This window comes from Eretmochelys imbricata, chromosome 2 (assembly GCF_965152235.1).
Source record: "Eretmochelys imbricata isolate rEreImb1 chromosome 2, rEreImb1.hap1, whole genome shotgun sequence".
Classification (NCBI taxonomy): domain Eukaryota; kingdom Metazoa; phylum Chordata; order Testudines; family Cheloniidae; genus Eretmochelys; species Eretmochelys imbricata.
In genome coordinates, this window is record NC_135573.1 from 88746331 (window position 1) to 88766153 (window position 19823).

Here is a 19823-nt window from a genome sequence, read left to right on the forward strand (position 1 = left end):
AATCCTGTTATCAAAGCTCTGCATTACCTGAATCCCTTCCTTGTCCCCCATTATGAGATACATGAACTATATGCTCTCTGCAGCACGTATCTCATGTTGGGGACAAGGAAGGGATTCAGGTAATGCGATGGTTCGGAAAATAGAGCCCTCTTGATTATCTGAACAATCGGAAAATTGGGAATGTATCGTATAAACAAACAATATAGGTCAGTGAGTTTTTGCTCTGATACATCAGTGAATTAGTTTATCAGGGTGAAGTGGATCAAGAATCACTACTTAAAAAAGGAAGCATGTCTTTGAAAAAGACAGGAAAGAGTGGAAAATTAAAAATAAAACAAAACAAGAACAAAACGAAAACAAAATAAAATGATCCATACACTGAAAACTGCTTCCTTAGCAGCAAACAGGAACAGAGAAGAAAGCAACAGCCATTTCCAATATTTTAACATTTGTTTTTAACACACCAATGATACTGCAATACTGTTAATCGTTTATGACTAACTTTCAGGAACTGGCCAGTGCATCAAAGTGGATACCCCTATTCTCATTAAAAGTGCCACAAGAACTGTAGCAACCTGAAGTGACCAAGACGTCTGGTTTCTCGTCTACCCACAAGGTGACAGGCTCAGCAACATTTATGCATCTATTCTAGGTATTTATATAGTGCCCATTACCGTAGTATCTGAGCACCTCACATGGTGCCCAAGCATTGTTCTGGGACACTGGTCAAACTATTACTCAGAGGAAGAGCATCACCTACTAAATTACCAACACCAGTGATAGGATATGAAAACCATAAATTCAAAAATGCCCATTATACAGAAACAGTTATAAAAGTGTATATACAATTTGTTTTCAAAGCTGATTGAGTTTAAATGCTTTAACATACCTGCATATCAGATGCTAGTGTCTCATAGGTGTCTTTCAGACAGTGCCAGTTCTGTCTACCTAATGTAAGTGCCACACCTGGCAGGCTATACGCACAATGTTTAGCAATCTCAGTATCAACCGTTTGTGCACGAGAAGGATCAGTCATGGATAAATATTGATCCAACAAGGCTTGAGGTACAACATCCTAGAGAGAGAGCAAGCCTTAGTTTGCCACATTTTCAGGTATTTTCCATACAACCTACTGTATAAAACTAGGTTACATATTAAGAGAGAGAATTTTTCTCACCTCATAATAAAGGACAAAAAATGCTTAAAGATTAAGAATGTAAATATAATAATTCATAAAAGTACCATATACAAAAATCAGACTAACTTTAGTTGTTTAAAGTTGATATTTTAAGCAAATGTTAAGGTTACTTAAGCAATATTAATACAGAAACAAAATAACTGAGAAGGTATGATTAGTCCTTGTAAATACCCAGACTGAAGTAACAAGGATGAACAGGTGGATCACTTTCACACTACCAAAACACAGTAGGAGCATTGTTTGAAACTTAAGAAGAAACCATTTAACTTAGACTTCTATAGCATTGCTCAACACTCTTACAAACATTACAAACTCAATATCCTGTGAGACTGGCAAACTTTATGCCTGTTTAACGAATACATAAAATACATAAAAATAAGTGACTAATGCTTGTCAGTACATGTTTTTCCCCACCTTGCAGAAAATTTTTACCATATGGCAAAAAATGAAGACTAAATTTAAATGTTTCATTTTGGGTTAGTTCAATATTAAACTGTGCCTGCCTGAGCTGCTGAAGTGCCTCATAGGAATGGCATTTGGGTGCCTCATGCCCTGATTCTCCCTATGGGCTGGGCTCCTTGCCTGGAACTACTTCTCCCATGATGCAGCACATTCTCCCCCCTTGCTGAACTGCTGCAGTGCTTCATGGGAGAGACAGAACCCAGCCCATAGAGAAGTATGAACGGATGAGATTCCCACACTACAACTCCCATCAGTGGTTCAGGAAGATATAGTTTAACACCAAATTAATCCAAAATAATTCATTTGGTATCAAATCTAAATTTTTTTTCTGCTAAAGTCAAAGTTTTCAATGGACAACACACTTTTTGTGAAAAATTCTGTTCAATTAAAAAAACAGCTTTTCCCTGAAAAACAGTCTTAATGGAAAATTTTCAACTGGCTCTGTGAATAAGTCACTGAAGCTGTACAGCAAGTCAGTGACAGAGGAAAAAATAAAATAAATAGCTTGGGAGTCTTGACTAACAGCTCCTCCGTCAAAGCTACACTACTTCCTTTAAAAAAGACTGGAATGGTCAATTACAGCAGAATAAACTGCCAATATAACCACTGTCACTGCAGCAACTCAAGGCTGGATTATACAGTGACCTACTAATGAGGCTTTCACATCCTCTGAAAATAACTACAGCAAAGTGGGCCATGGACTACATAACTAAAGGTGAACCTTCCATCATCTCCTGTCTATAAAGTTTCAATTTAATCAGAATTACAAGGGGAAAAAAATTCTCATTTACCTGTACTTTGGACTTTCTTTCCTCTTCAGGGCTGAAACTACTATTGGTGCTCAAGTCTGAATCATTATGAATATAGCGGAGAGTGGAATCTATGTTCTGCATATGGGGGGGGAAAAAGGTCTCTTACAAAATGGGACATTCAAGGATTACACGCACACACTGAATTTAAATACCATGAAAGGTTGCCTCACATTGTGGGTATTTTCTTCAAGATTCCAGAGATGTATTTTTATTTTCAGCATATCCTTGCTGTAGCCCAAATTAACAGAAAAATCTTATTGGACAACTTTTATTTATTTAGATTCAAAATAATAAAGATGCTTGAGGGGCTATAATTAAATCATATTCTATTCTACACAGATTCTTACACCTTGCCCACCACCGTATTATTTGGAGTGCCTTCCATTAATGCAATAAGCAATGACTCCTGTCACGTGGTGTTCTCTCAAGAAAGGGGAAGGAACTAAAATAGGGAAAGAAGAGGATAAAGAATATTTACACAAATTAGATGTATTCAAGTAAGCAGGGTCTGATGAAATTCATCCTAGAGTACTTAAGCAACTCAGAACCATTAATAGTTATCTTTGAGAACTCATGAAGGACGGGTACGGTCCCAGAGGACTGGAGAAGGGCAAACACAGTAACTATCTTTAAAAAGGGGAACAAAGAGGACCTGGGGAAGTATAGACCCGTCATCCTAACTTCGATACCTGGAAAGACACTGGAAAAAACTATTAAACAATTTGTAAGCACCTAGACGATAATATAGTTATAAGAAATAGCCAGCATGGATCTGTCAAGAACAAATCATGCCAAACTAACCTAACTTCCTCCTTTGACAAGGTTACTGACCAAGTGGTTGACTTTAGGAAGGCTTTTGACACAGTCCGACATGACATTTTCATAAACAAAAGTATGGAAATATGGTATTTGATGAAATTATTATAAGGTGGGTGAGACACAGAGACCCCTTGGCAAAGAGACTCTTGCTCTTTGCAAACATTGCTCACCTCAGACCTGACAAACTCACTACACCAAACATGTCCTACAGGATATTTATCCATAAAGAATAACATTTAAGGATCTACATAAAGCTTGTAACTTGTCAAGATTCATAATCATTGAGAGATGTATATATTTATATTGAAAGTATGGTTTATGGTCTTGGAGTAGACATTAGTCACCAGGAGATAACGCATCTTAGTGATGGTCCATTCAGACAAGGGGTGGTGTCAACCCCAGTCTGTCTGGCCACTGATGCAATGCAAGGCTCACTGGGGTTAGGACCGACGAACTCCCCTCCTGTCCTAGCTCCACCCATCACTCCCCCTGGGAAGAAGCAGGCAAACCTTCTGAACTTGCCTGCTGGCTCCTGATTGGTTAGTGTCCCCTTCTGCCCAGTTTACACCATTGGAGGATTAAGTTTTCTTGGTACATAGTCCTGAGTGGGTTTTCCCTAGGCAGGGTGTATCAGGGCACCAATACCTCAGGCCAGGGGCAAAGAACACCTGATAGATCCCCCCCTTATTTTGACAGAGGTGCCATTTTTACCTAGGTACTTTTCAAAAAGTAACTTCACTTTAAAAAGATAAGAACTTCATAATAAAAGAGAGCTTGCAGGGTACATCAATATCTAGGTCATGGTTGTATTGCTAAGATTTTGGAAGGAGGGCAATCTGTGCATCTTCCATCAGACAATCCAAATTTAAAGAGTCAGATTTTACACATATACAAATGTATGTAAGGAGCTTCTTATCAACACAGTGAGCAATGCTGTCAACTGTAGCAGGTTAATGGCAGCAGAGTATAATCTGAAAACTATTTGCAGTGCCAACTGGCAAGCAACAATCCATGAGGGTTGCATCAAGATTTTATTATTCTCCTATAGCACTGGAGTTTCAAAGACCATCACACTTGTGCCTCCAAGTGGAGTGGAGAAGTCACAACAGTTTTGCCACAACACATAATGAAGAACAGAAAACCAGTACTAAATGCTTTTGTTTGATTGGATGGGGAAAAAACGGAAAGAAGAGCCACAAGTAAAAACTCAAAATGATATTGAGTGGTAGTACCCGCCTTCATTCTCCAGAGACCAGATATTGCCAGAGGCCCATGCAACATGGCCTCAAGTCCTGATTGTCTCCTGGTCAGAAAAGTGTGTTGCCTGCTGCAGTAAAATGTTTCCACCATAAACAAAATGTATCTCTCTCTCCAAACAGAAAAAGGAACAGTTAACTTATTTTAAGAAGGGCATTGTTTCCAGTAAGACTATTTTACTGCAGCAAACTATAGTAACACAGTCTGTTGAAAGTGACCATTAGTCAGGACTGAAGGTTTAACTTCAAGTCCTCAAATGATTCAGATGTACAAATACAGAACGTTGTGAGGATAAACTTTACTTTATGCAATAGGCAGAGCTGCAAAATTAGCAAACAAAACTTGGCATCATTTCAGCCTAAAGTGGGAACAGTTTAACTATGATTGCTGCAAGAGTGCAAAATACAGCTCTCTCTCTGACTGTAGCCCTGTATTTCTGAATCAAACTGTTTGTATGCCAAATACAGCCATGTCTCTTACCTCAACAGTGTTGCTAATTAAAGACACAGTATCATCGTGAATTAGTTTATAATTCAGTTGGTCTTTGATGCTCAGTTCATTTTGAGAGTCCATTCCCTTGCCAATGCCTGCTGTTGTCTCTTCCTGAGGGTCCAAACTGGAGGCTCGGAGTGCAGCAGACAACACCTCCACTTGTGCTGTATGCAAAGTGAAACACGTTAATGGAAGTGGAAAGAACGGTTACACAGCAACAACATTGCTGATGGCAACTACCTTTGAAAAATAACTTTTAATTTATGGACTAGCCAAAGAGGGAAGCTGAAAGTTTCCTACTCAGATTATCAATGGTTAGTAAGTCCCGCAATAGAGGAAACCAGCGAGGATGGTAAGTGAGGGAGTCTCATGTTGGCTTCCATTGCCTCAGAAGGCCAAAACAGCACTGGAGCTAAGGGAGTATCTGTGTAGGAGGCAGGAAACCCAAGAACGAGAGGCTGCGGAGGCAACAGTATCTTTATAGAAGTATCTTTCACAAAAATGTGACAAACTACTTATGTTGAGGCTAGGTAAATAAACAGATGTGTGCACAATCTGTAACAGGCAGAACACACACAAGTTTATTGGCAATTATAGTTAAAAGAATACGGAAAGTAAAGGGTGGGAATAGGTTTGACTTTAGTTTTTAAACTATTATTGACTGATTTAAAAAGTTGTACTTTTAAATTTTATGAGATCAGCGGAACATATTTTTGGGGACTAAATGAATGAGTTGCAAAAGTGCAGTTAGCTGCATCCCTGTAAATCTAAGTGGAAAGCAGGACTGCTAAATCTTCCAACTGAGAATATAACGGTAGGTCTGGGGTCCTGGAAAATACACATTCAGATGCTCCCACGCTGCAAATTGCTAGAAGGTTGACTGGTCCCATTATGCTGAACTAATTCTGAACAAAGCAACTCTTCTGGAAATGCAGACGCAGCATGAGAGAGAGTAGGTTATTCAGTGACAATTGTAAGTCTCAGTCAGGACTTAGAAATTTTTGATCAAACTCTGAAAACAGATAAAAATGAAATATGAAATTTCACTCCACCTGGCCCTTCTTGCCACTAGTCTCCCCACCACAAATTAATTAATTCTGTCTCTCTCTCTCTCTCTATCTCTCATACCTCCCCAATCTTATTGATGAATTCCGGGCTCTACTTCTACTCCAAATGAAGGGAATTACAACTTCTACTCCAAAGAAACTACTGGGCCCTCTATTTCTTTGCACAGACACTCTAGGACTGCAGGACACACAGAAGATGCTTGGCCTCCCAGCAACTCTTCTCCGTATAGTCCACTTGGCTCCTCATTCCCCTTCTCTTGACGTGAAGCCAGTACTATCTGGTGTTTCCCTGCTTCTCTCCTTTCCTTCCTCAAAGAGCAGCAGCACCTGCCTTTCTGCTCTCTGCCTATCACCTTCCCTTCCTGGAAAGGAACAAGCGGCTCAGGGATTGCTCTACTTTGCCTTCCACACCCACTTCTCTGCTCCTGTCAAAGCAGCAGTGATTGGGCTGCTCTCTTCCTCTCCTCTTCCCTCCCTTCCAGGGAAGGAGCAAGTGGCTCTCCAGTCCAAATCAGCACACTTGCTTGAGCTAAAACTCTACTACCCTTTTTTCAAGGCCTCTTCAATACTGTGTATACATTCTGAAATTAAACAATTGCATCTGTTTTTATCATCCGCCTCACTCTACCTCCCATCTTGGAATTTTGTCTCATTTATCCTTGCACATAAATTTACTCACATAAGGCCACCAGAATTTATCAAAAGCCAGATTAATTTGTATGGCACACCTAACCTTTTTTTATAATTATGACGGACTGTTACATAAAGCAGAATTACAACTCAGAACAATATTAAACACTAAATACACAGCTAGACAACTGAGACACACACAATGGTGTGGGACAGGTAAGTAACATCACATGTGAAGGCCAAACATGAACTGTGGTCTTATATCTCTGGGATGGTCTCTAGATGGGGGTAAGAACAGCAGGAGCAAATGAGTAAGGATTTGGTCATTATGTAGCCTAGCCAGTTCTGTAACTGACAAGCATGTAATAAAATACTTGAAAGAAAACAGTTACAGTAGGATTGTAGTAATCCATACTGACAAGGAAGCCCACTACAAATTACTAAGTAAACAAAAAAGTACTAATACTGTACATGAAATGCATCAGGTTCATTAGAAAGTATAATTTAGTTTTAATTAATACCATATTTCATATAACACTATTAAGTTATCTACAGTAAACTTTGTAAAATTAATGAGAATTTGATAATTAGAGACCTCACAGTAGTATTCAGTTGTTTCTTCTTTACTGAGAAGTGAGGGAAAGACCCCCGTTTTTTTTAAATGCACAAACAACAGATATATGGATAAACAAAATGAATGAGTTTCTACTATAAATTAAAAAGGGAAAGCGATTACTAGCTCTTATCAGACTATTTACGCATGAAATGTTATTCCAGATTTTCAGGAGAGTTAATTCTTGTGAGGCAAAAAAACTGAAGAAATAATTCAACTGAACTTTATCCCAATGCACATTTAAAAGAACTTATCTTTCCTCTCCTCCCCCACAACCAGAACCAACATCAAAATATAGGCCTTTCGTTTTCAGTTAAAATTAAAGGAAGATTAAGGGTCTTTTTCTAAATAGATAATGTATATAGATGCACGACACTTCAAATTTGTGTGTTTACAGAAAAATACATAAATAACTCAGAAGAAAAAAATTCCCTCTTTATTTTCTGCAGTTTCTCTTTTCTGCTTCTCTTGTTTTCACTCTTTTGCTTTCTGTTTCTTTCCTTAGTGTTCACCCATTATTAGCAGACAAAAAAAATGCTCCTGTGATTATTTTAAGTGCTATAATGGTGCAGGTACTGTATTAAAAAAAAAAAGAAAAAAATCTATCCCGAAACACCTATTAGGAATTTCAAATTCTTTTGAGGCTGCTCTAATGATAACACACAAACAAGAGTTTTTTCCCAACTTTAACTGATATTTATTATAGGTGGATCTAGTAGAGACACACATACTTAAGGTTGACAGATATTTTCCATTATAAGCCCCTATGTTCTGTTGCTTGGGGTTTTGCCAAACTATTCATTGGGGGCTGAAATTTTCCATGCCAGGTATCTGCTTCAAACTGAAGTTTTGGGTAAGTTTCAGCTGAAATGATTCCGACATTTCTGAGAATGAGATTATGGGAAAATGTTCTTTTACCCATATTTTAAAAAAATTCTTATAACTATTGTGTTGAGAAACTCTAACTCCTCCATGCTTTGGAGCAGGGACTTGTAATTTGGCAGGGTGACTGGTTTGTTGACAGGTATATGCCTTTTGCTGTCCCCATGAAAATTTGCCCAAATTTAGCCAAGCTATAAGCCTCTGAAAAATTGCAGTTCGCACATGCTCAAAAGAGGCTTGTTTGGCAGCTAAGTTCTCTGAAGATTCTGTTTGCACTGAGCATGCTCATGGCTGCAGGGGTTGAGCAGGACTTCCCTTACAATTGCTCCTCCGGGCTGCTGCGGCACCAGGCACAGGAATTGAGAGCAGGAGATTCTCTCTCCTGTACTACTGATGCTGGCACCCAAGTGTATGGAGAAGGAGGAAGCAATCATACTGGAATGCAAAGGGGCGAAGAAGGGGCGGGGGTGTTTGCAGGACCCAGAGGATGGGGAGGACCAGGGGAGGAGGGAGACAAGAGTCAATTGAGAGGGAGTTAGGAGGTACACAGATGCAGAGGGGGACAGTGACAAGCTGGGGGCACAGGAACAGAATGGTCTGTAACCTCTAGACAACATTCCCCTATAGAAACTGGAATTGAAATCAGGTGTCCTGCATTTCTACATTCCTCTGCTATTAGTGAATAGCTGTGAAACCTACTGGCAAAGTGAGTTTCTCATCCCCCTCTCTTGGCTGGTCCAAGAGAGGGTAACAGTCTACTACTGCCAGCTACTCTGTGAGGTAGAGTGCTCTAGGATCATGCTGTAGTCCAAAGGTCTGAACCCTGCTGATACTTAAGTTGTGCCTCAATATGGTTCCATGTCTTAGAATTTCTTTTCACTTTTTCCCCCCCCCAATTAGGAAATTTCCTATAAAACTACATTAAAAAACATTAAAGCTGGGTTGCCTGTGAAACCTTAATTTGGCCCCCATGTGTGTATGTGTATGACCAATGGGTCATGTAAAGGTTCTAGATGGGTGACCCCAGGGGTATGGAGGTGGAAGGAGAGCTTAGCCTCCACTTACCCCACACTCACCTCGCAGCAGTGGCTCCCGTCCTGCAGTGCTGGACCTGGCTCCCCACTCCAGAAGTTGGGACCTGGCACCACTCAGGTTTAGCCCAGCCACTGCGAGGTGAGCTCTCTCTCCAACTGACCACCCCTCTGGGCCTCTCCTCCACACCAAGCCAGGATAGGGTTGCAGTGCTAGGGTGGAGGGGCTGCTGCAGGTGGTCAGTGTCCCTTCAGAAGGGCAAGGTGGAGGCGACAGCAGCAGAAGAGAAGGATGCTGGCCTATGATTTTGGGGCCCTCCCCATGTTTTGGAGCCTGGGTGGGTCACAAAAAAAAAAAAAAAAAAAAGGCAAAATGCACTTAGTGGGTCACCTTAATAAGAAGTTTGGGAATCACTGTGTTATTATATAGTCTTTAATTTCCTGAAACATACTGGTTTTCCACATAACCCTTGCCCCTCTCCATGCACAGGAAGACAGTGCTCTGGAACGAATAAGGGTTGGGTAGTTAATAAGGCTGTTGTCTATAAAACCCCTGGCTCATTTGTTGCAGAAGTTGGAAGGTGTCTGATATACCAGGGGACTGCAGGTCACAATTAAAGAAACTGAATTCCACCTTGGAGTACTGAATTCTATCCCTGTCTCTGGTACAGAGTTCCTGTGTGACGCTGGGCAAGTCACTTAAACCTCACTTTTCATAGGTGGCCACTAAAATAGCATCTTCCTAGTTTTCTGGGTGCCCAATGTGAAAAACCTCATTTGCAGATGTGCTGAGCATCGACTCAAATTGGCTGGCGCTGTGCTGTGAACATAGAGAATGCAAAGTATTCCGGAAAATCAGATGTCTCAAATTGGGCATCTGAAATTAGTGGACACTTTTGATAATTTTGGCCTTAATCTCTCTCTGTCTCAATTCTGCATCTGTAAAATGGGGAAAGTAATATTACCCACTCTTACACGTGTGTTGTGAAGATAAATTCATTTGTTTTATTTGTAAAACACTCTTTTATGATAGTGAAAGTGACTATAAAATTAATAATTTTCTATTCAGTGCAGGATTTAGATGGCGTGCATTCAATAAGCTCTAAGGCCATACATTTAATGAGGGGAATAAAAAGAAATATTGAGTAACTACCCATCGCCTGATTGAGGCAGGGGACCTGTATGAAAAAAATAGTATGTGATCACATAACTAACGACTGTATCAGAATGCATATGAACAAGGGGGTCAAACTGTTACTGCACAGGCACCCTAGTTCAGGCATTTCCTAACTTCTGAGTATTTGGATTTTGCATCTTTAGATTTCCTTTCATGTAGTTTTCTTGGATCAGACAGACAGACACACACACAGAACTGCACCTGTGAGCTTCTTTACATTGAAACCATCCTAAAGTGCAGCAAGACAATTGCTCTGGAATGAGACCAGCCAACTTCAAAGCACAGATTCAGAAACAATCTTGTAATACCGAGCACCTCTGAGTATACAAATGCATTAGCTAGGTAGATCCTCATGAAACAGTTTAATATACATTTTGTAGCTGTGTAGAACAAGTCTCTAGAGTCAAACCTAAACAGCACTGGCTAATGTGCTTATTAAGAGAGAAGTTTAAATAATGTGCTTCTCACCAGTAACTGAACTAGTACATTTTTCTAGACCCCATCCTTCTTATCCACCCCTTACAGAGCAATGGGCTAGAGTTTTCTCAAAGCAGAACATTTTCATCTGCTGATTTTACAGTAGATTAAACAGGAACAGGCCAAGTCTAATTAAAGTTAGGCTATCAGTGTGTATCCTGTGTAATTAGTGATAGGAGAAAAACCAAAGTTTCAGGAAAGCATCCAAGCATGGCTGCTTATTCTGACAGGCGTTTCCCACCCCTCTTTTCTTCCCTCCTTTAAGAGTGTGCTCTTCTATCCTGCAGGATTCTTGAGATCAAGAATACTCCAATCTCCATGGCCACTTTCCAAGCCACAGTGCCAGATTTGCTGCTGCCCTTTTTGAATTTGGCATGCTTTAAGACTTCTGCAGTGCAGCTATCCCAACAAATCTGTGATGCCACATAAAGGGCAGCAGATTATTAAAAAGAAGGTAGGGGACAGCACATTCATTACACTTCAATCTCACAAGATGTGTGTGCATTTAAGAGTTGGACAGGATTTGGGTCACTTCTAACCTTGCCCTGACCATAATCCTGGCGCACATCAGCAGGCAATGAAAGTTGCTATAGAAGAGGTTCTGGAAACATGGATACCGTAAGGCTATTTCCTTAAAAAATAAACTTGATTGTTCAGAAGGTGAAAACATTGTTACATTCAGGCCTTGATTTTTCAAAAGGGCCTCAATCTGGCTTCCTATTTTGCACATAACAACTGCATATGCAACACTGAGCACAATGATTCGCAGCACTCAGGTGACAGCCTGATTATATTGACAAATCAAGTAGTTAGATATCCAAGTACTAAGAATCACAGGTGCAATTATTGTACCTGCAGTTATGCACTCGCAATAAACAATGGGAGCAGAACTGCATCTGTACAATCAGAGGCTGCTTTTCAAAAATAAGAATGTTTTGGTTTGTCATCCTTTTTCACAGTTAAATTAAAAGAGCTAGAACCAATTTTGTTAAACTCCAAAAGCATTAATTCTTCTGAATTTTTTTAAAAAGCTTCATTCAAAAGGTTAAAAATGAAAACCTCCACAGCAAAACATTAATTATTACACAAAAACATTTCCAGACACTAACTATACACAAATATCTTCACTATACCTTTAACATCTGGATCATCAACATGAGGCTCCAGATTTTCTATCATTTCTTCCAGCTCCTTCCTCGTGGCCATAGTAATGTTTGAAAACACTGGTACCGTCACGTCTTTTGTTCCTTCCCGAATTTCTGGGTTGGACATTATCTGATCAGTTTGCTGAAGCTCTAAATCAATATCTATTTCAGGAAGCGGAGTCCTCCAGAAATGGAAAGAGTTGTACAATTCCTGTTCTGAGAGGGAGGTTTCCTGGGACCTCAACCCAGATTCCTGCAGTGTTGCTATACTACAGAAGTTAGAACTTTGATCATTCTCATCAGCTATTTCCCCACAAGATTCTGAAGACAAAGTGCAACATAAGAATGTCTCAGTCTGGTAATCAGTTTCACTCTGAGAATTACTTGGCACAGGATTATGGTCTTCCATGGTGTTTTCAAGTTTTATTGTAAAATCACTAAAATCAGCATCTGAAGGCGGCTTCTCTGTCCTGCTATGAACATCCTCTGTTGTGACATCTTCTGTATCCCTGATCTTTTCACTGTTGGGTGTCAAAGAAAATAGGCATGAGTTTTAAAAAAACCCAACATACTGGTTATAAATTTAGACACTTATGAAAGTTTATAGTCATGTTCTTATTTTAGTATTTATAGAATTAGTTTTACTGACTGGATAGCTGACCTAAGTGAAGTACCCTAAATAACTGAACAACAACTTAGCTAAAGAGGGTTCCATTGGCCAATTTTTGGCAAAAGTTCTGGTGTCTTCACTACCAATGTGGGTACCAAATTAAAAGAAAAATTAAAGTCTCCTAAGCAGCAATATCTATATGCAAATGAAAACTACAAAACCAAGAAAATTCATACCTATCTTCCTCTGCAGATCTATGATCCTCTGTGTTCTTACTTTCTTCTTCTTTAAAAAAATGACCACTGCTGGATGGGTTAGCAAAAGTTGATATGAAAGGCCCCAGGGACTGAAAGGCAGCTTGGCGGACCTAGAGTAATGGGTTCCAGAGAAAATAATTTAAATACAGCTGTTGTATAAATACACCACCAGCTGTTAGGAATGGGAAGAGTTGTAAGGGCACTGGGGAAAGTGACAGGAGAGACTTGCATGTGGGAACAGTGCCAAGAAGCTGGATATGGGAAAGTGCCAGGCAAAAAGCCTTGAGCAGGGGAAGATTGGGGTGAGACATGAAATACAGGAGGCAGACAAAGTGGTCAATTCACAGATCATTATATACATCTTCACATTGACTGTGGTTGACAGCATGCTTCACCCTCCCACACTATTTCAATGTTTAAAGTGAGTAAGTCTGAATGCCAACCAAGTGGAGGATCCAAGCGACTGTAAAGGAGAAATGCTGGTTTAGTGGAAACACCATATTTTACACTGTCAGGAATTTAAGTTGATTCAATAAGAACCACAGGCTTGAATTCCATTTACTTCTGGTGAGCCTCTCTCACCTCCATTTCTATTATTTCTTTCATTGTACCTGATTATGGCTCACATGCCTTCTCAGAGCCAAAGAGCTGGTGCTCCGGGGCACTAAGGCTTCCTTTTGGCTCTGAGAAGGAGCCCCCTGTTGACAACCCTAACACAGATTTGAAGGATGTATTTTCAAGGGGGGAGAGGAGAGAATGTGAAGTACGGAGAAAAAAATCTCAATACATTCAATTTAATTACATCTGCAATTTTCTGATATTCCTCGTGATAAGCAGACTTTTGGCAACACTGAATAGCAGGGAAGCCTGCAACTCCACATACCTTTTCTCAATGGAAGGGTCCAGTACATTTTACCAGAATAATGTAGAACAGCATTCCTCCAGTCAGCAAAACCACCATTATACGTTATTACTTGACAAAATCATGCACATGAAGAAGATATTTATCTCTAAAAAATTAACATGGGGTATCAAAGAAAAAGCGAACAGAAAAATAGTTATTTGATAAATAAAACAAAACTCTTACCCATCGTGACGGGTCACTGATCAGATTGATAAAAAGCGTTGACAGTTTTGTCCGCCGGACCTCCTGGGATGTTGCACATGAAACTGCCATGAAGCATTCTGCACAAGCCTTCCGAACTCCCCAAACATTATCAGAACAGAGCTGGAAAAACCTTGGTAGCTATATAAAACACAGTAAATAAACATTTATGCAAGCTTTAATAGGCGTTACTTGTTCCAATTTATGCTCCTTTACTTCACTACTTCCCTTGTTAAGATTCTTTGTCCTGCTGCTCACAACAGGCTCTGTTTATATAGGTTTTGCAAAGCAAAAGGGCATGCCATTTCTACTATCCTCTTAATTAGATCCCCTCAAATTACATCTGAAGGATGGACATCAAAGTTCGCACCTGGATACAAAACACTCTTTTTGACGGCTAAGTATTTCCTTTAATTCTCTCTTACCACTGTCTTTCTCCTGTATACAAATAACTCTGTCCATAAACTAAAAAAGCATTTCAAAAGACAAACTCTTCACTATGTAATTCCTTTTGAAAAAGGTAATATTAAAGGGACACAATCACACTTGTGTCTGACAACTTTACCTACTATTGTCAGAAAACATTTAAGATTACTATAGCCATTGGAAAGAGAAGATTCCCAATTAAAAGCAAATGATGAGCTTCTTCAGAAAATGGAGAATCTCTCATTTATAATGATATAAAACTCCCATTGCTAGCTCTTATAGGTTGTGAACATCAGACTTTAAACCTGTCACTGCCTATCAACAGAACACTGCCCATTCTGGTTCTTCGGTGAAAAATTCCACATTTGGTGCAAGGAAAGGAGAGGTTACTCACCTCATGCAGTAACTGGAGATCTTGGAGATGCGTTCCCCTATGGGTGCTCCACTTCAGCGGCACCTGTGCCTTTGATCAGAAATTTTCAGTAATACTGCCCGTTCGGCCTGCAAATACACTCCAGACACCCTCATGCCCTATACTAAGGATATATGGAGCTGCATGAGCAAACCACTCTCAGTTCCTTCTCTACCACAAGGTCCCGCGAGACAAAACTCTGAAGTAGAGGGGAAGGAGGGTGGGTAGTGGAGCACAACTAGAGAGACACCTCTCAAAGAACTCTGGTTATTGCACAATGTGAGTAATGACTACTTCTTCGAGTAGTGTCCTTATCGGTAGTATCACTTCAGGCATCCAAGAGTATCCCTTGGAGGGGGAGAGAGCTTTGGAGCTGGATCCAACAATAAAGAAAGGACTATTGTGCCAATAGCAGCTTCTGATCTAGAGGCATATATCAGGATATTGTGTTTGGAAAAAGTGTTCACTGATACCCAGGTTGCCATTTGGCAAATTTCAGCAATTGATACACTTTTAATAGTACTATGGAGCTAGTTCGGGATCTCGTAGAATGGGCTTTTATTCTCAAAGGGGGCTGAACATTAGCAGCCTGGTAACAAACAGGAACACAACTGGAAACCCACTTTGAAAATCTTTGGGTGGAGATTGTGAATCCTTTAGTTCTGTCTGCAACTGAAAGAGTCTTGTAGACTTTCTAAATGGTCTGATCTGTCCAAATAGAAGGCTACTCCCTTCTAACATCCAAGGTATGCAAGGCAGCTTCTTCACTAGTCTAATGTGGCTTTGGGACAAAACACAGAAAGATCAAGAATTTAGTTAATGTGGAAATTGGGGGATATTTTAGAATGTGGGCGTAATGGTACCTTATCCTTGAAAAAAAACAATAAGATGGGATGGAGAGGGATCAGCCATCATTACGCCTAATTTTCTGACTCTGCAAGCAAAAGTGATGGCCACTAATATGCCATTCTCATAGATAAGTTCAGCAGAGAACACAGCTAGTGGCTGAAAAGGAAGTTTCAGAAGACAATTAAGGATCAAGTTCAAATCCCATACAGACACAGGCTCTCTGATATGGGGAAAAAGTTTAAGCAATCACCTCATGAATCTTGCTGTTGTGGGATGAGCAAAGACTGAAAACCCCTGGGGACTAAAAGGCTACAAAAGCTGACAAATGAACTCTGATAGAACTCATCAGAAAGACCTGACTTCTTTAAATCCAATCAGTAATCAAGAACAGTGGAAAGAGAAGAATGAAGAGATCAAGAGTTGCTGGATACACCAATGGTAAAATTTCTTCCATTGTTGAAAGTAATTATCTCTAGTAGAGATCTTTCTGCTGTTTAATAGGACCTGTCAAACAGGAAATCTCTCTCTCTCTGAGAATCAAGCATTGAGTCAGAGGATGGCCAGGTTGGAATGGAGAGTCCAACCAGCGTTCTGAGACAGCAGATGGGAAGTGGTTGGAAGTTTCAATGCTGGACAGGAGGCAAAGTAAATCAGGTAAGTGTGCCAGACCTGCCTCAGCCAAGTTGGTGAAATTAGAATGACTCCATCTTTGTCTTGTTTAACACCCTCAGAATCAACGATGTCAGAAGAGATAGAGAATACCTCTCCTGCAAGGAATGAGAAAGGTGTTCCCAAGGATTGATAACCCAGTCCTCTCAAGCACAATTTTCTTGCACTTTCTGTTGGCAGGCATTGCAAAGAGGTCTACTTTCAGAAACCTGGAAAAAAACTGAGAATCCAAGAGTCCAGTTCCCACTCGTAACCTTGGAAGAAACATCTGCTCAGATCATCAGCCATGGTGTTTTGCAATGCCTGGAAGATAAGAGGCTGAAATGAGGGTGTGATTGGCTATAAACCAGTTCTACAGCTTTATTGCTTCAGCACAATCATCCCTCACTGAGGATTTATACAGAATGTACAGATTATATTATCTGTCATGACTTTGATGGACTGGCCCCTGATTAAGGAAAGGAAGTGGATACAGATGTTCCAGACTGCTTGTAATTCTAGGAGGTTGATCTGTAGGAGACACTCTTGAGGCAACTATCTGCCTTGGACAGTGTCCCCCCCAGGTGTTTGTCCCTTCGCACAAGTGATGCATCTAAAAGTTATGGTGATAGCAGAAGAGGGTGGGTGAAAGGAACTCCAGTACAGACTCTGAATGGGTTCTTCCACCTACTGAGCAAGTCTAGCGCCTGATGGACAGGCACCAGCTTGATTGGGATACAGACTGTTCTGAGCCACCCCTGGAACCAGTGAAGTTGTTGTGGCATGTTGTGTTACAAAATTACAAGCTGCCATATCACCAACAAGTTGAAGGCAATTTCTTGCCATTGACTGGGGGCTTATTTGTATCTTGACAACAAGGCTTGTCAGTGTAATAAATTTGTGTGCAAGAAGGTAAGCTCTGGACGCTAGGGCATCCAGAGAAGCTCCTATGAAGTTTACCTATTGAACTGGAGTCAAATGGATTTTTTGATGTTGAGTTGAAATCCTAAATTGTAGAATAGGCTCACGGCTGTCTATACTGCAGAGAAGACTTCAATATATGGTTGGCCCTTGAAGAGCCAATCGTCAAGGTAGGGGAAGACTATTATTCTCCACAGATGAAAGCGAGCAGCTACTACCGCCAGGACTTTGGAGAAAAATCTTGGAGCAGATGACAATACAAAGGGGAACACTTGATACTGGATGTGATCCTGGCCAACTCGGAAATGAAAAAACCTCTTGCAAGGGAGTGAATGGAGACATGAAAGTATGCATCCTGAAGGTAGAGGGCCACAAACCAATTCCCAGAACCTGATGATGGAAATACAGCGGAGAGAGTTACCATCCTGAATTTCTGTGTTTCATGAAGGTATTCAGAACTCTGAAATATAATTTTGGTCTCCGTTCTTTTTTGAACCAACCACTACATTACTTGGAATAAAATCCCTTCCATTTGTGCTGAACTAGAACTGGGTCTATGGCCCCACTAGATAGAATGGAGATGATTTCCTATCTCGGCAAATGTTTGTGAGAAGAGTCCCTGAGTGGATGGGGTGAGGGGTAGGATGCGGATGAAATGGATGGAGTAACCAAATGTTATAACCTCCAAAACTTATTTATCAAATGCAATTTTCTCCCATGCACTTCAAAAATGGGAAAGAGTGTCTCCCAAGGGAAGAGGGTGAGTAGTGTAGTACAGCTGAAGATCCCTGAGGTGGAGGCATTCTGGACCCTCAACCAAACCCTCAAAATTGACATTTCAATGAGGAGGTGGCCTGTGTGGTGGCAGTGGTTGTGGTGGAAGGTCTCCTTCAAGTGGTTTGGCAGGTCTATGAAAGCCAAAGAATTGGACTGGATGGGACCGCTCTGCCATTTCATACCTACTAAATTTTCTTTTACTTGCAGGTTTACATATATCAAGAGACCCGAGTGTGGCCCTGGAATCTTTCAAGGTGTGCAAGGATTCACCAGTGGATACACTAAAAAGTTTCAATCCACGAAAAGAAAGGTCTTCTCTGGTACTTTGGACCTCCCTAGGAAATCCCAACAGTTGCAGCCAAATCCTTGATGGATGACGATAGCAGCAGAGATGCAACAAACTGCCATGTGTGCTCCATCTAGGGAGGCTTACAATGATATCCTTGCTACGAACTAACCCTCTGCTCTAATAGTCTGGAACTGTTCCCGATGTTCAGAGAGAAAAAATGGTTACCTACTTCTTCGTAACAGTTGCTCTTCAAGATCTGAACCATGCTCACGTCCATTCCATTCTAGGTGTGCACGCGCCCACGTGCGCGGTCGTCGGAGATTTTTGCCTTAGCAGTATCCGTAGGGTTGGATGTGGTGCCCCCTTGAGTGCTGCGCTCATGCGTCGGTGTATCAGGCACCGCCAGCCCTACACCCTCTCAGTTCCTTCTTACCGGCAACTCCGACAGAAGGGCAGGAAGGCGGGTAATGGGAATGGACATGAGCAACACATCTCAAAGAACAACAGTTATGAAAAGGTAGGTAACTGTTTTTTCTTCTTTGAGTGCTTGCTCACGTCAATTCCATTCTAGATGACTCACAAGCAGTGTCCATGGTGGTGGACTTGGAGTTCACGGTCATGCCGATTGCAGCACTGCTCTGCCAAAGCCAGCATCGTCTCAAGTTTGCTGGGTAAGTGCATAATGAGATGTAAACGTGTGGACAGAAGACCAGGCAGCGGCCCTACAGATCTCCTGGATTGGCACCTGCGCCAGGAAGGCCAATGACAACGCTTTCACCCTTGTCGAGTGTGCTGTCAAGATTCCTGGTGGAGGCACTTCTGCCAGCTCATAGCAGTAGTGGATGCAGGCCGTGATCCAGGACGAAATCCTTTGAGCAGTGTAATAGAGCCGGACTCACCCAACAGCGCCTCCTGCTGGTTGTCCTTGGGAATTAGCTCGTCAGCCTCTGGAGCGCCCTCTGCCGTCTTGATGATCTGCCTTACCGCCGGCCCCAGTCCCTCCCAGGACCTGGTGCTGCCCCTGGGCAGTAAACCCCAACAATCCCTGAGGGTCTCCCCCCCCTTGGGAACTCCCACCCACTACCTCCACCTCGCCTCAGTCTTGGCTACTACCAGTTATCGCTTAGCCCTGCTCCACAGGGCAGACTGCAGTGTATCAGCTACTCATCACAGGTGAGGGGATTTGGACCTGCTGCCTCTGTCTACCCATAGGTTGCCCCTTGCAACCCCAGTACCTAAGAGGCCCAAATCTAGGCCTCGCAGCCTGGGGGTTTCCAGGTCGGAGCTTCCCCTGCTCCCCTGGCCTTTCCCACTCAGCCCTGCTCCACTCTAGGTACTCCCTCCAGTCCCTGCAGCCAGGCCCTTCCCTCTCTGAATGCAGAGAGAGACTCTAAGCTTCAGCCTAGCAGCCCCTTTATAGGCCCAGCTGCAGCCTGATTGGGCCATGGCCCAGCTGTGGCCATTTCC

At 41.5% G+C, this 19823-nt stretch overlaps 1 protein-coding gene across 4 annotated transcripts in view; it reads right to left on the minus strand.

Annotated features, from left to right (window-relative positions):
• The window catches only part of PPP4R1 (protein phosphatase 4 regulatory subunit 1), a 91063-nt gene that overhangs the window by 7675 nt on the left and 63565 nt on the right, over positions 1–19823 (minus strand). For all 4 annotated transcript variants that reach the window (XM_077810446.1, XM_077810445.1, XM_077810448.1 and 1 more), the window contains 6 exons: positions 14017–14175; positions 12909–13039; positions 12051–12583; positions 5029–5204; positions 2452–2547; positions 890–1075 (listed from right to left, as the gene is read on the minus strand). In XM_077810446.1, the coding sequence (XP_077666572.1) occupies positions 890–1075; positions 2452–2547; positions 5029–5204; positions 12051–12583; positions 12909–13039; positions 14017–14175 (1281 nt within the window). The remainder of the gene's footprint in view (positions 1–889; positions 1076–2451; positions 2548–5028; positions 5205–12050; positions 12584–12908; positions 13040–14016; positions 14176–19823) is intronic.